Raw genomic sequence first — 13238 nt, forward strand, 5'->3', positions numbered from 1 at the left:
TTGTCATCAAGGTGGGTCATGGTAGCATGCAGGCAGATGTGGCGCTGGAGAAGGAGCTGAAAGTTCTACATCTTGATCTGCAGGCAGCAGAAGGAAACTGTATATTGGATGTAGTTTGAGCATATATAAGACCTCAAAGCTCACTCCCACAGTGGCACACTTCCTCCAACAAGGTCAGACCTCCTAATAATGCTACTCTCTATGGGCCAAGCATTCAAACACATGAGCATGGTGGCCATACCTATTCAAACCACTACATTCCACTCGCTGGCCCCCATAGACTTGTAGCCATAACATATTTCAAAATGCATGTTGTTCAACTTCAAAAGTCCCCATAGTCTATCACAGTCACAACAATGTTTAAAAGTCCAAAGTTCAAAGTCTCTTCTGAGATTCATGCACTCTCTCAACTGTAATCCCCTATAAAATCAATATAAAAAAGCAGATCGCATACTTCCAACATATAATGGCACAGGATATGCATTACCATTCTAAAATGTAGGGAAGGGAGCATAGGAAGGAAATGCTGGACCAAAGCAAGACCAAAAACCAGCTGAGCAAATTCCAAACTCTGCATCTCATGTCAAATGTCAAAATGCTCTTCAGATCTCCAACTCCTTTCAGCTTTGTTGACTGCAACACACTTCTTTCTCTTGGGTTGGTTCCACTCCCTGTTAGCAGCTCTCCTCAGCAGCTGTCTCCAAGACAATTCAGGCTTCACTTGCACAGCTTTACACAATGGTCTCTCTAAGCCTCCCTGTAGGGACACCCTTTCCATGTAACTGGCCTCAGTGGCTTATTCACAGAGAGAGAGGCCATAACCCCTTAGTCACAGAAGAAGACTCTATCCATGACTCTAAAGCCAGAACCTCATGGCCAAAGCTGCCAACTTCTGCTGCTTTCTGGGGCTGGGACATAGCCCCCTCATTCAATCATATCTTTGCCAGCTTTCTGTTTTTGATGGTTACCTTCATTGCCTAAGCTTGGCTGTCCTGGAACTCACTCTGTAGACCAGACTGACCTCAAATTCAGAGATTTGCCAGCCTCTGCCTTCCAAGTGCTGGGATTAAAGGTGTGCACCACCACACCCAGCTCTAAGGTTTTCTTTAATTCCTTTTCATAAATTGGAATTTAGCTGGGTGGGGTCTTGCCCTGAGGTCACCACTTCTTTATTCCACTTCTTAATCTGCTTATCTACTTGATCACAGAATTTAGCTGTATTCCACTTCCTGGTGCCTCTTTTCTCTTCAAATTGTACATTTTGTATTTTTCCTTGCTCAGCTTGCTCCTTTTCATTATAAATCTTCATAAGAGTGAACACTAATGACCATATGACATAGTTAATACTAGGCTATTTTGATATTTCCTCAGCCAACAGAATTAATCCAAAACTCTTCACTTGAGCCTCAGGCAAACTCTTTGGACAAGGGCAAAAGCAGCTACATACTTCACCAAAATATCATAAGAATGATCTATAGGAAACATACTAAAATTCTTCTCCTCTGAAACCTCTTGGGCCAGGCCCCCATAATTCGAATCACCCTCAACACCACTGTCTTACATTTTCTTACTCATATGGCCAATTAAGCCCAACTTAAACCATTCAACTGGTCTTCAAATTCAAACTCCCAGAGTCCAAATTCCTCCAAACAAAAGCATGGCCAGGCCTATCACAGCAATACTCCAGTCCCTGGTACCAACTTGTTTAGGGGTTCTATTGCTATGAAGAGACACCATGACCATGGCAACTTTTATAAAAGAAAACATTTAATTGGAGTGGCTTACAGTTTCAGAGGTTTAGTCCATTATCATTATAGCAGGGTACAGCAGCATGCCAGCAGACATGGTGTGGAGAAGGATCTGAGAGTTCTGCATCTTGATCCACAGACCACAGGAAGTGAATTGTCACACTGGGTACAGCTTGAGCATATATGAGACCTCAAAGCCTACCTCCACAGTGACACACTTCCTCCAACAAGGCCACACCTCCTAATAGGCCACGTGTTCAAACACATGAGTCTATGGGGGACACACCTGTTCAAACCACCACACCAGGTAATGGGAATTTTTCAGTTCCACTGCTGTCTTACAGGACTGCTATGGTATGTGTGGTCTAGTTGACTAAGAAAACTGTGCAGCACGTGGCTGTCCAGTAATGATGAGATCAGAAAATTTGCTTAATGCAGATTCATTCAGATATGTTTAATTGGACCTTTGTTAGGTGCTGAACCATGGAGAGGCCATGCATGTCCAAGACAATGACATAGCTGAAAGGATGTGTAGCAACAGGGGTACAAGGCTGCAGGAGTTTAGGAGAGGAAACGTTTGACTTTGAAAGTTTACTTTGACTTTGAAGGAGTTACAACCTAGGTTTGTGTCAGGAAGGACAGTAGTGTTTAGAAGTGTCTGCTTGAATTGACGGACAGTAGGCTGGCATTGAGTCAAGGGGAAGAACTCAGCCTGACCTGTGGGGATTAATCTGGTGTCGTCATAGTGACCTCTACTGAAAGGCAGGACCACTGCCCTTCTCTCCTGTGAACGAATTACTTGTGTGGGCATGTGAGAAATGCACGGAGCTGTGTGGCCCAGACAGTGGGTAGGTCCTCACCCAGGAGCCAGGCCCCACAGTTACAGAAGCCAGTGAGCTAATCTGCACCCAACACTGACCAGAGGGTGGTTGCAGATTAGCTCACTGAACTCATGGCTTCTGGTTCCTCATAACTTCTATGCAGCCGATACTGTTGTCTATCTGTTGCCCAAGTAGGAAACTGAGGCACAGAACAGCAGTCACACAGCTGACTCTTGGTGGAGACAGGTCACTCAGCCAGTGAAAAGACACCCCCAAGACATCTCCCACTGTCCAGGGAGGGTGTCTGGGCAAGTGGACATCCTCATGCCCCAGAAGCCTGGAGACTGCCTTGACTCTCTCACTGTGAAGACTGTATTACGGGCACAGCCTGCCGTGCATAGGACGGCCCCTCCACAGCCAAGGCCTACCCAGCCCCCACTTGTCAGTAGTGCCAGTCTTCAGGATCTGCGTGTGGAGTGCAGAGTGAGGGAGAGAAATTGGTGAGTGAAGCTGGAGAGGATGACTTTACAGGGAGTTAATCTGGGTCTGGAAAGGATATGGGGTGAGGAGAGGGGTACCCCTTTAAAATACATGTTGAGGCCCTAACCCCAATGGCGATTGTGGGTGATTAGGTCTTAAGGGTGATGCTCTCATGAATTGGATCAGTGCCTTTATGCAAGGGACCCTACAGGGCTCCCTGGTGGTCTTCCTCCATGTGAAAGCAACCAGAAGCCGGCAATCGGCAGCCCACGGGAGGAGTTTATCATGACTGCAGCACCCTAACCTCAGGCATCAGGCCTGCCTAACTATTAGAAGTACCTCTCATTGGTTGTAAGTCCAGTGGGTAATATTTTGTTATAGCAACCCAAGTGTGTGGGGGGGGGGGCGGGGGTAGGGCGGGGGTTAGACCTGGGTTTAAGAAGCAGGAATTTCTGATAACTCCCAACCTTATGTCAGGGCCTGGCCTTCCCATAAGCCACCCTTTTCCTGAAACCCCAAAGGTTCGGGGTCCCCAGCTGGCCATCCATTAGACCCCAACTCTCCTTTCACCCACCCACATTGCCCTCTAAATGACAGACAAGATGAGGGACCGTGGTATCCGTGAGGTCAGCCTGACCACCTTGACTGCCTGGGGACTCAGCTCTGTCCACATATCACCAACTTGAGGTGGAAACAAAACTTACTCAAAGGTGAACGGAGAGGCCCTGGAGCTTCCTGAAGGGGAAGGGTTGTTTGAAGAGCTGAACTTTGATGTCTGTAAACGGAATCTCCATGGACTGGGAAGATGAAAAGCCCACGTGATGATGAAAGAGACAGCTGCTGAAGAGGGCCTGAGAAAGCCGCTGCCCCGCTGGCCTCCCTCGGCAGAGCTGCGCAGGACGAAGGTCCAGTTAGAAACTGCTGAGCACTCGCAAGTGTCCCAAGAGCCTCAGCTTTGTCAGGCTGGAAAATCAGATCGCCTACCTGTGGCTTGTCCTAGCTGAGGAGCCCCCAACACCAGATGAAGACTGAACTCAGTGGATTCGGTGCCATTTTTTACAATTCTCTAGACATCACCCCACTTTGTGCCTGGACCCAGATAGATGCTCACACTGCTCCAGCTACTGCAGGGGAATGTCTGGGCTTCGGAGCTTTTCTGTAGTGCTCTTCATTTCAGCAGGTCCCTGCCCATGTTATTCTACCCAGCATCCTAATCAGTCATTGCTTCTCACACTCACAAGAGCCACCCGGGGATCCTGTTAAGGGATCTGTTCTGTTCCGACAAGTCTTAAGTGGGACTCTGCTTTTCAGCAAACTCCTGGGGAAGGTGGCATGGCCAGCCTTCTGGCCGGCACCCTGAGGAACAGGAGTCTAAATCAACGTGCTCTGTCTTCCCACTTCAATGCTCACTGGCCTTTCTCCCCCCAGATTACAGGACGCAGAATGTGTTTCTAGTTACAGAAACCCTCTGAATTCTTTTCTGCCTAGTTCTTACCTTTCCAGTTGTAATTCATTCCTAAAGCATAGTCATTGGTAGACAAAGCATGCTGGTATCTCTCTGCTCATGCCTTTGCCTCCAAGTCCTGCCCTCTAGACTTCCTTTCCAACCTAGTGCCTGGCTTCCCTTTCCTTCTCAGGAGTATCGTGAGTTTGCTCTTGTTGCTATAGATACCACTCTGGCTTCTTCCCTTCCCACCAGATTTCTTAATTTGCTGCATCATTCACTGTTGTCATGGGGACGAAATGACCGTTTATTTAATTGGCACCTCCAACAAAATGGCAGGTCAGAAATCTAAGTTAATGAGACCCAACTTGAAACACTGATTAGGGATAGCAGAGCAAATCATGCCCTGGTTATTTCCAATTGCCATTTCTGAAGCCTTACGTTGAAGCACATTTTATCCAGTCTTAAAAATTACTTTGCTGAGGGACCCAACAGGCATCTTAAATCAGTTCACCAGAGCAGTGTGAAATTTGTAGGTAACAGAAAATTGTTTCATTCTCATGCATTTTGGTATATTCTAGAAGGTCTCCTGGATTGTTCAGGCAGTTAATAGGTGTAAGCATTGAAACGAAGGACCAGAATTCCTATAGGTGGACCCTGTCACTTTCAGTTCGTTTTCCACAAATTCCTGGTATTATGGTGTGTGGTCTGCAGGGGTCGTGGTGGGGTGGATATAGTGGGACTCAAGCTACCTCAGCCCCCCCCCCATTTTAGTTCTGATACACACTCTGTGTTCTCTTAGCCTCTCATGTCCCCCCAGTTCCAAGAGACCTAGAGAATCTTATTCCTACTGGTGTCCAGTGTCTAACCCATTTCTCGGTATATCAGTGCTTCTTAAGTGAGCAAAAAAGAGGCGGCACTTAGGAAACTGTAACATGTACATAGCTGAGGTCCAGCCTGCCTCGCTTCCCAATACTTGCTTTGATGTTGGGGACTGAGTCTGACTTCTGAAGGCTAATGGCTGAGTTTCAGTGTCATGGGTTGGGGCATTTGGGAAGATGCATGTAGAAACTGGACCTGGCAGAGACCCCAGTGAGTGTCCCCAGGTAGAAAACAGTAGAGAAATTCAGATAGAGCAAAGTGCCAAAGAGCTGCCTGCTTATGGCAGCAGAAACATGACGGAACGCAGGTCTAGGAACACCAGCACTGTCCTCCTCACCCGGCTATGCCCTTCCCACTGCTCAGAACAGAAAGCCAGACCTTCTCTCTGTCTTGTTGACATGACGATGGGACGTGCTCTCAGCAGAAAGTCCAAGGCCATCACAGGCATCTTATCCAGGAGCAGCACTCTGTCATCCCACTGCACTGAAAATACTGTTCCCTTCCCCAAGGCGTTCCCTAGCCTGTTTCACTGGGAACACTGGTGATGCCAATGTGACAGTGAGCATCAAGTCACATGGGTGCTATCTCTAAGGGATATCTTGGACCTGAATAAAAGCTAGCTTTTCCTCCAAATCCCTGCCCCCCCCCTCAAATTGCTACTCCCTCTCGCTCTCAGTGGAGAACATTCTCATCCACCTCAAGACCCTTTTACCCTTGCTCCCTTGGAGGAAGGTCTAAGCTGACCTTAAGCCATTTCTTAGTCAGCTGGTCTAGCAGATAGGAGTCCAGGCAGGCAGGCACTTCCTGAGTGCTCTGATAACCTGGCCTCAGCTATAGCAACAGGGCCTCCAGCCACACCAGTGTGGTCTGTTTGCACCAAGATGAGAAAAAAATGCCATTTTTCTCTGTACAGTGTTTCTTGGATTGGGATGTGGAACATCTTCCCAGAGCCTTTCCATGCTGAAGATGCAGGGAAAGGCACGGAGAGCTTTGGAGCATGCTCTCCTCAGAGCATCTGCTCTGGCAAGCAGGAGGCAACCCAGTCAGAACAGGCCTTCCTCAGAGCCAGCAGCACTGGAGAGGGCATGTTTATTTCTGGGCTGGCTTCTTCGGCCTGGTTCCCACTTCTCAGCATGTAGCTGATGAGGTGGTAGGTGGGCCTGCCTGAGGGAGAGATGGTTTGGCTAATGTGTAGGAAGCTCCAAACAGGTTCTCATTCCTAATTAAAGGCCAGATTTTCTTCTACCATCCATTCTGGTAATTCTAAAGGAAGGGCAGACGGCCAAAGATGAACCCATGTACAGTCTTCATATTTCATTTCTTCTTCATAATCCATCACAACCTAAGGAGGCAAATACTCACTGGAGCTTCCAGTTGTGGTGGGAATACCCATGAGCTAGAGCTCTCCAGACATTGAGTGGGGAAGAAGAGGTCAGGGGCTGGAGAGAACTGGCTTTGGGAATGAGCTGCTGCTCTGAGTGTATGCCCTTTGTTAGGAGTCACTGCTGGAGTCCGCCTTGTAGAGGAAAAAGCCTATGTCCCATGTGACTTTCCGCCAACAGTGTGCATCCTCATCTGTCAATCACATGTGACTCTTTTCCTTTAGTTGTACTTTTGCCAGGTCCACGGACACCATCCACTTTCCAGCCATCTGCTGGTCACCCATCTCACACAGATTGAATGGGTTCCAGGGAGGTCTCATGGGATTGGCTCCAGCTCAGGCACGCACGGCCTTCAGAAGACTGGTGTGGACCCTGCCTCTGTGTCCGGCCATGTCTGCTTTTATTTACTCTGCCTGACTCAGTGGTCACCATCTCCACTGTACTTTATTCACGTTTAAGGGCTTAAAGAACCAGTCCCGAGTAAAGCTGAACATTGTGAGGTGCCCTCCCGTGACCACAGTGCTAATAAGGAGGCCGGACCTTCGCTACCAGCTGGGATTCAGCGTCCAGAATGGAATTGTAAGTACACGTCACACCACACCCTTTTCCAAGATACTGACAAATGGAAATGGAGGTATATTGAATTTTTTTTCCAGCTGGTCCATTCCCCTCATCCTTTCATTCAGTAAATAGTTTTGGGGTTTTCCGTTATAATTTGACTAGCTTCTTGAGATTTTGTTTGTTTGGAGATGGAGTGTGCTAGGCAACCATTCAGCCAAGGAACCACAGTCCTAGCCCTAGACCCTTAGTCTTACTTCTAGGGTGGAAATCAGCCATGGAACATTTGAGCTGAGAGCAGCTTAGAGCCGGAAGGACCCGCTCACTCCAGACTCACTAAGCTCCCTTGCTGAAGGTCCTGTCTGCATCAACTTTTGTATAAAGATGCACGGTCTGAGGTGTAAAGTCAACTTTAGTGAGTTCACTCACAGGCACTCTTGTTTAGTGTGTAAGGTGTAGGCACCCCAACCTGCAGTACTGGGAGGGTTCATTCACCAGTGGTCACAGCCCAACCATATGCAGGAGCTGGCTGTGCCATGGATTCCATCCCTGTAAGAAGTGAGTTTGGCAAAGACCACCAAATCGAGAAGAACGACAGGTACCTTTCTCCTTGAGCCATACCATGGAACACAGTAAGCTTTCAGTGCCTCTTCGGATCATGTAGTAGTGATCCTCAGATACATGATTCTAGCATCACACAGTTCCGTGGGTAAGCCTGCTTGCGACTATGGAAGGCTGACTGAAACACTGGCCACCAACAGATAGGCCTAACAAGGACGGAAAGTGGTCGGAGTTGAGCATACTGGTAAGTTCACACCTGCTGTGCCCCTGTGCAAAGATTGTACACATGCAGGCTGCTGGACCTACAGAACCTACTTTTGCTGCTACTGTATATGGTGCCAAAGATCAGACACGGGATCTTGTGCATGCTGGTTAAACAGTCGATCCCTGAGCTCCCTACCAACCCACAGAACCCACTGTTCATAAAACGAAGCTGAGAGATTTAAATAGCCCAAGCCTCACCAAGTCAGCTAGTGCACCAGGGCTCCAGGGAAGACCGTCTCCCACCCCCACGTGATGTGGCGCTGCCCACTAGGTGTAACCTGGTGTTTGCCTCCGGTAGATCTGCAGCCTCATGAGAGGGGGAATAGCCGAGAGAGGCGGGGTCCGCGTGGGACATCGGATCATTGAGATCAACGGCCAGAGTGTCGTAGCCACACCACATGAGAAGATCGTCCACATCCTCTCCAATGCTGTTGGGGAGGTAGGAAGGAGGTCTGGGGCTGGACAGGGTTGAAGTACTGTGTGTCCCCCTGGTACATGCTGGCCTTGCTGGGAACCTTCTCGAGCCTCCTTCCCCCTCCCTAGATGCTCCTCTGAGCAGACCATCTGCCTCAGGCGTGGGTGAAGTAAGCTCACCTGCCTTCTCTTCAACACTCATTTTGTGTTGCTACTGTCTGTGGCTCCCCAAATTCTCTCATTTTCCCCAATTAACTCCACCAAATGAGATTGGAAGACACAAATTAGATTCAAGACTCATAAAGCCAGGAGCCACAGCATTGACTCACATCATGTCCTAACTACATTTGTGGGCTTCTGTTCCTGCTTTAGTTCCACCTGGCGCTCCCACACAGGAGAGGGAAACAGGCAGCCAGAAACCCAGAGCCCTCCTTCCCATGGAGCCGCCTTTTCCCCCCAAAGGATTGTGAAAACAGGAGCCTTGAACTGGAAAACTAAGCCTTACCCAGATTTTCTTATCACTTACAGTCACCCCCAAACCTTGTAGAACGCCTGCGGGCTTCACTCTTCCTAGACCAAGCCTGGCGGTCGGGGATGGGCTCTCTCAGAAACTGTGCATAGTGAGAGGGAGGTACTATGGCCGTGACCCCCAGCCCCAGCTAACATGGCTTTCTGCCCTCAGATCCACATGAAGACGATGCCAGCAGCCATGTACAGACTGCTGACCGCCCAGGAGCAGCCCGTTTACATCTGAGCCGCACCTCCACGGCGGCATGCATGGAGGACTCTCCTCACCGTGGTCGTGTTTTGTGTGCTGCATCGCGTGTCCACTGAGACGTCCCCTCTCGTGCCCAGCATTTGGTCTTACACAGGAAGAGAAGGGTCGGCAAGGGCCTCTTGGCTCTCTGTCTCTCTCCAGTTTGCTTTTTTCTGTTCCTTCCTTCATACCAGGGAAGCTTTGTGTGTGCCCCCTTGAGGGTGGAGAACAGCTAATGTCTATCTACCTGGGATCATTGTGGAGGGCCTTTGGGGGCCCTAAGGGGGTTGTCACTGCCCAAGGGGGCATCATCCCTCCCCAAGAGGCACGTGCTTCCCTGAAGGAGCTCGCAGAGCAGTGCCTGCCCTCAGTTGCCGATCTCCCGCTCCCCTGCCTCACTTGATGGGAAGATAGCGGTGACCGGGACGGCCCACATCTTCAAGGATGTTCACTGCCTGCTGTGGAGTTCGGCCTCATACATCATTTCAGCCCAGAATCTCTGAGCCAGCTTTAAATCTCTTCCATAGTTCCTTTTAGTTTCCATGTGTGTGCTAATACAGGCCTAACTGCAGAGAAGAGAAGATGTGACAGCCTAGACAAGGCTGCTGTAACACTGTAGAGATGCTGGGAAGTCACTGGGCCTCTCAGGCTTCCAAGACTGGCCCAAGGTTACCAATTAGAGAATAACTCAAGGTTACCAATTGGAGGATGACCACAGGCAGGTACTATTTTCCTGTATTCTTGCACAGGCACTTACTACATGTGTACAATACACACACACACACACACACACACACACACACTCCCTGCACAGTGTCTCATTTGCTCTCCACCTGCATTGAGGTAGGCTGAAAATCTAGCACATAGTCTGGGGAACCCCCAGCACCCCTCTGGAAGATCCCTTCTCGCAGCAGAAGGTTGACACATGCAGAAAATGGCCAGCCTTATCCTGAGAAAGAGGCCCTCCTGGCTCAGGCCTGGCCCTCCAGATCCCAATTGGCTCAGAGTGCCCTCTAAGACTCCCCAACCCCACACACACACTGGAGGTTCTTGAGGGACAAACTGTGATATGGGTAACCTAGTGTCGTGCTTCCTGCCCCAAAGCTAAGGCAGCCTGGGTCCTTTCACAGCCACTCATGAGGATGTGACATTTCAAAGGCTAGACTAGATTAAGTCATAAATCAAGCAGACTTAATGCTTGGTGTTGGCCCTAGGAATCCCCAAATGTGCTCTGGAAACAACATCTACTGTCTTCTAGGTCTGGGCATTTGTAGCTGGTGTGGAAGGCTTGATGTTTCCATCAGGTGCCTCATGTTTTGAGTTATGTCTCAGTCTACTACATGTGTTTTAATATTATTCTGAGCCAGTTTCCACTTATTCTTGGTCCAAAGAGCAGTTTGTTTTCTTGTGGGATGTGGCTAGCTTTTGTTTTTGTTTTGTTTCATTGATGACCTCAGTAGAGACAGGGGAAGAAAATCTAATATATTTTGTAATATGAACATAGCTCCTGTTCTCTGCATCTGGGATATTTACGTTGTGTCTGTGGACATGGCAGTTCAGGGAGCAGTGTTAGGGAGGATGGATTTACGGAGAGGAGGGTGGGGTCTGGGGGAGGGAGAGATATGAATCTAACAAGATGAAGAACAAGAGGCTCCAGCTAGGGAGGGAAACAGTCATCCCCATGAGTCGGGTGGGTAGGATCAGGAAAGCCCGGTGCTCACAGGGATCTGTGCTGGAGCCTTCGGTTTTGTTTTAGTACGAAAGTTCCAGCGATGTGCGGCCACCAGCTGTCCAGATAGCTGCCTGACAGGTGACAGGGCCGCTGCTGTTTGAGAGCTGTGTGGAATTGGGACCCCAGGAGCCAGGCTATCTGGACTTGTTTCTAAGGGTGTCCAACAGAATGCTCCTGTGAGACCAAGCCCAAGGTCAAACCCCAGCCAATGTGAAGACCAGGAACTATGGCCCGGATTTTCTTCACCCCTCCTGAAATAACTAATCTGTCAGGTATCTAATAAAATCGCACGCTGAAAAGTGCAGGCCATCTCTCCTCTGCCAGAGAGTGATGGATCAGACAAAAAGTGACATTATTGCTGCCATTTCAGGCATTTGGGAACCTTGGAAAGTCACTTGAGAGGCTTATGCTTATTAGACCCTGGGTGGCCACCATGGGTGCATGCCCAAGCACCTGTAAAGGAAGGCAGGGGGACAGCAGAGGCTGGCCTGGGACTGGTCAGGGACAGGCTCCACACACACATCTCTCCCAGTATAATCCCCCCCAAATAATCACAGTGAAGTGTCTTCACCCAGGGAAAGAGGAAAGAGAAAATACTTTCCGTTCTTGTGGGACAAGAACCCTGGAAGCTTTAAGAGGGGTTCAAAAGCTTTTCTTGTGAGCTCTTCTAGAAAACTAATGGTTTAGCATGATTGTAAGATTACCTAGTCTTTTGTGTTAAAGTGGTTCCTCCCACCCAGAGGGAAAGCAGTAGCAGCTCGATCCAGGCCCATGGCTGGAGCATGCTCTTCCTCTGTTGGCGTCAGGCTGAGTGGTTAACCTGGGGTCGGGTCTTGTCTGGCATCCTCACATACATAGTTACATATGTAAATATCTCTTCACCCCCAGTGATGGGGCCGACTATGGACAGAGCAGCCCTCCCCAAACTGCAAGGCACAGAGCCACTCTGCCCACTCGGTTGGGACACGACAGTGACTCAGGTTTGGGGACAGGCCCCCAGATTCACCACCACCCCCAGTCCAGTGAGGCTGCACCACATCCCACTCTGCCTTCTCCAGCAGGAGCCCTTCAGGGAGCCACCATCAGCCTTGAGTTCACGAGAGGAAGAAAGCCCCACAGATCAATGGCTGGAGCCCACTGCCTGAGCGATACCTTCCTCCCACACCACAGCAGGCTCCCGGGGGTAGAGCACACAGCAGGCCACCACCTCCCTGCGCACGGGTTTGCTGTCGGAACATTGCCCATCAACATTGGCCTTCAGGGAGTCCAGAGTAACCTACTACCTCCCCCACTCTCCACCTCCTCCCTCCTGCAGCCCCATCCACACCCACGCTCCCTATCGCACACTGACGAAGACCCACCCACAGAGCCCTGCTCGGGTCTCTCCACCCACCGGGGTAGCTGTCACCAATGTTTACAACCAAGGGCCACCTCTCGCTGATGTTTCAACTCGCCGTCACAAGGCTTACCTGTTGGTTTGCGTTGCCCCTCTGTCCGCTCCTCCTTCCCTGGTTAGGGTCCACTTGAGCACACAACTCCGGTTTTATTTTCTCTCCATCAAGGCAGTGTATGATGACCATGTGGGAATGAAATCTCTTGTACATACTTAGCACAGCACCTGGGGTATGCCCTAGCACCCCTGTTCTGTAACGGGGTGCATTAGCGCTTACTGTAAAACATTGGGAGAAGTATAGTATTGTATTTGTAATGATATCGTTCTTTGTATACACGAAACTCAATGATCTCTATATATAAATATAAATATATATAAATAAAATATCTCTACACGTGAGCCTGGAATGTGGACACTGCACACCCACTGAATGTATTTCCTCGGACAGTCTGGTCACCAGTCTTGACCCCTCCCCTCCCCTTCTTTGTGCCGTGGCCGCGGTCGTCTGGTTTGGGGCTGTGATGTATTTAATGTGCTCTCTCCTTATTTAACTGAACGCTAACGTCTGTATAAGAATTGCTGCAACAATAAACAAGGACTTTGCCTCTCAGTCCTGGCTGAATGAGTGCCTTGCTGTCGCAGGGAGCATTGGGACTCTGGGCAGGGAGGGTTTTGTCTTTCTTCCTAGGCTCTAAGGGTTATGGGGACCGGTGGCTACCCAGGTATTTATCTTGTGAAACTGGCCCAGTGGCCTGTCACCACAGTGTGCTCAGCCTCCCTGGAGCACACTAAAAGGAAGCCG

General features: G+C 49.5%; 1 protein-coding gene across 5 annotated transcripts in view; it reads left to right on the forward strand.

Moving 5' to 3' along the window:
* Apba1 (amyloid beta precursor protein binding family A member 1) overlaps nt 1–13046 on the forward strand; it is a 222495-nt gene extending 209449 nt beyond the window's left edge. For all 5 annotated transcript variants that reach the window (XM_076561382.1, XM_042261998.2, XM_042262000.2 and 2 more), the window contains 3 exons: nt 7217–7336; nt 8439–8579; nt 9237–13046. In XM_076561382.1, the coding sequence (XP_076417497.1) occupies nt 7217–7336; nt 8439–8579; nt 9237–9308 (333 nt within the window). In that variant the 3' untranslated portion in view covers nt 9309–13046. The remainder of the gene's footprint in view (nt 1–7216; nt 7337–8438; nt 8580–9236) is intronic.
* The last annotated feature ends 192 nt before the right edge of the window (nt 13047–13238 follow it).

The sequence above is a fragment of the Peromyscus maniculatus genome, chromosome 1 (assembly GCF_049852395.1).
Source record: "Peromyscus maniculatus bairdii isolate BWxNUB_F1_BW_parent chromosome 1, HU_Pman_BW_mat_3.1, whole genome shotgun sequence".
NCBI lineage: Eukaryota > Metazoa > Chordata > Mammalia > Rodentia > Cricetidae > Peromyscus > Peromyscus maniculatus.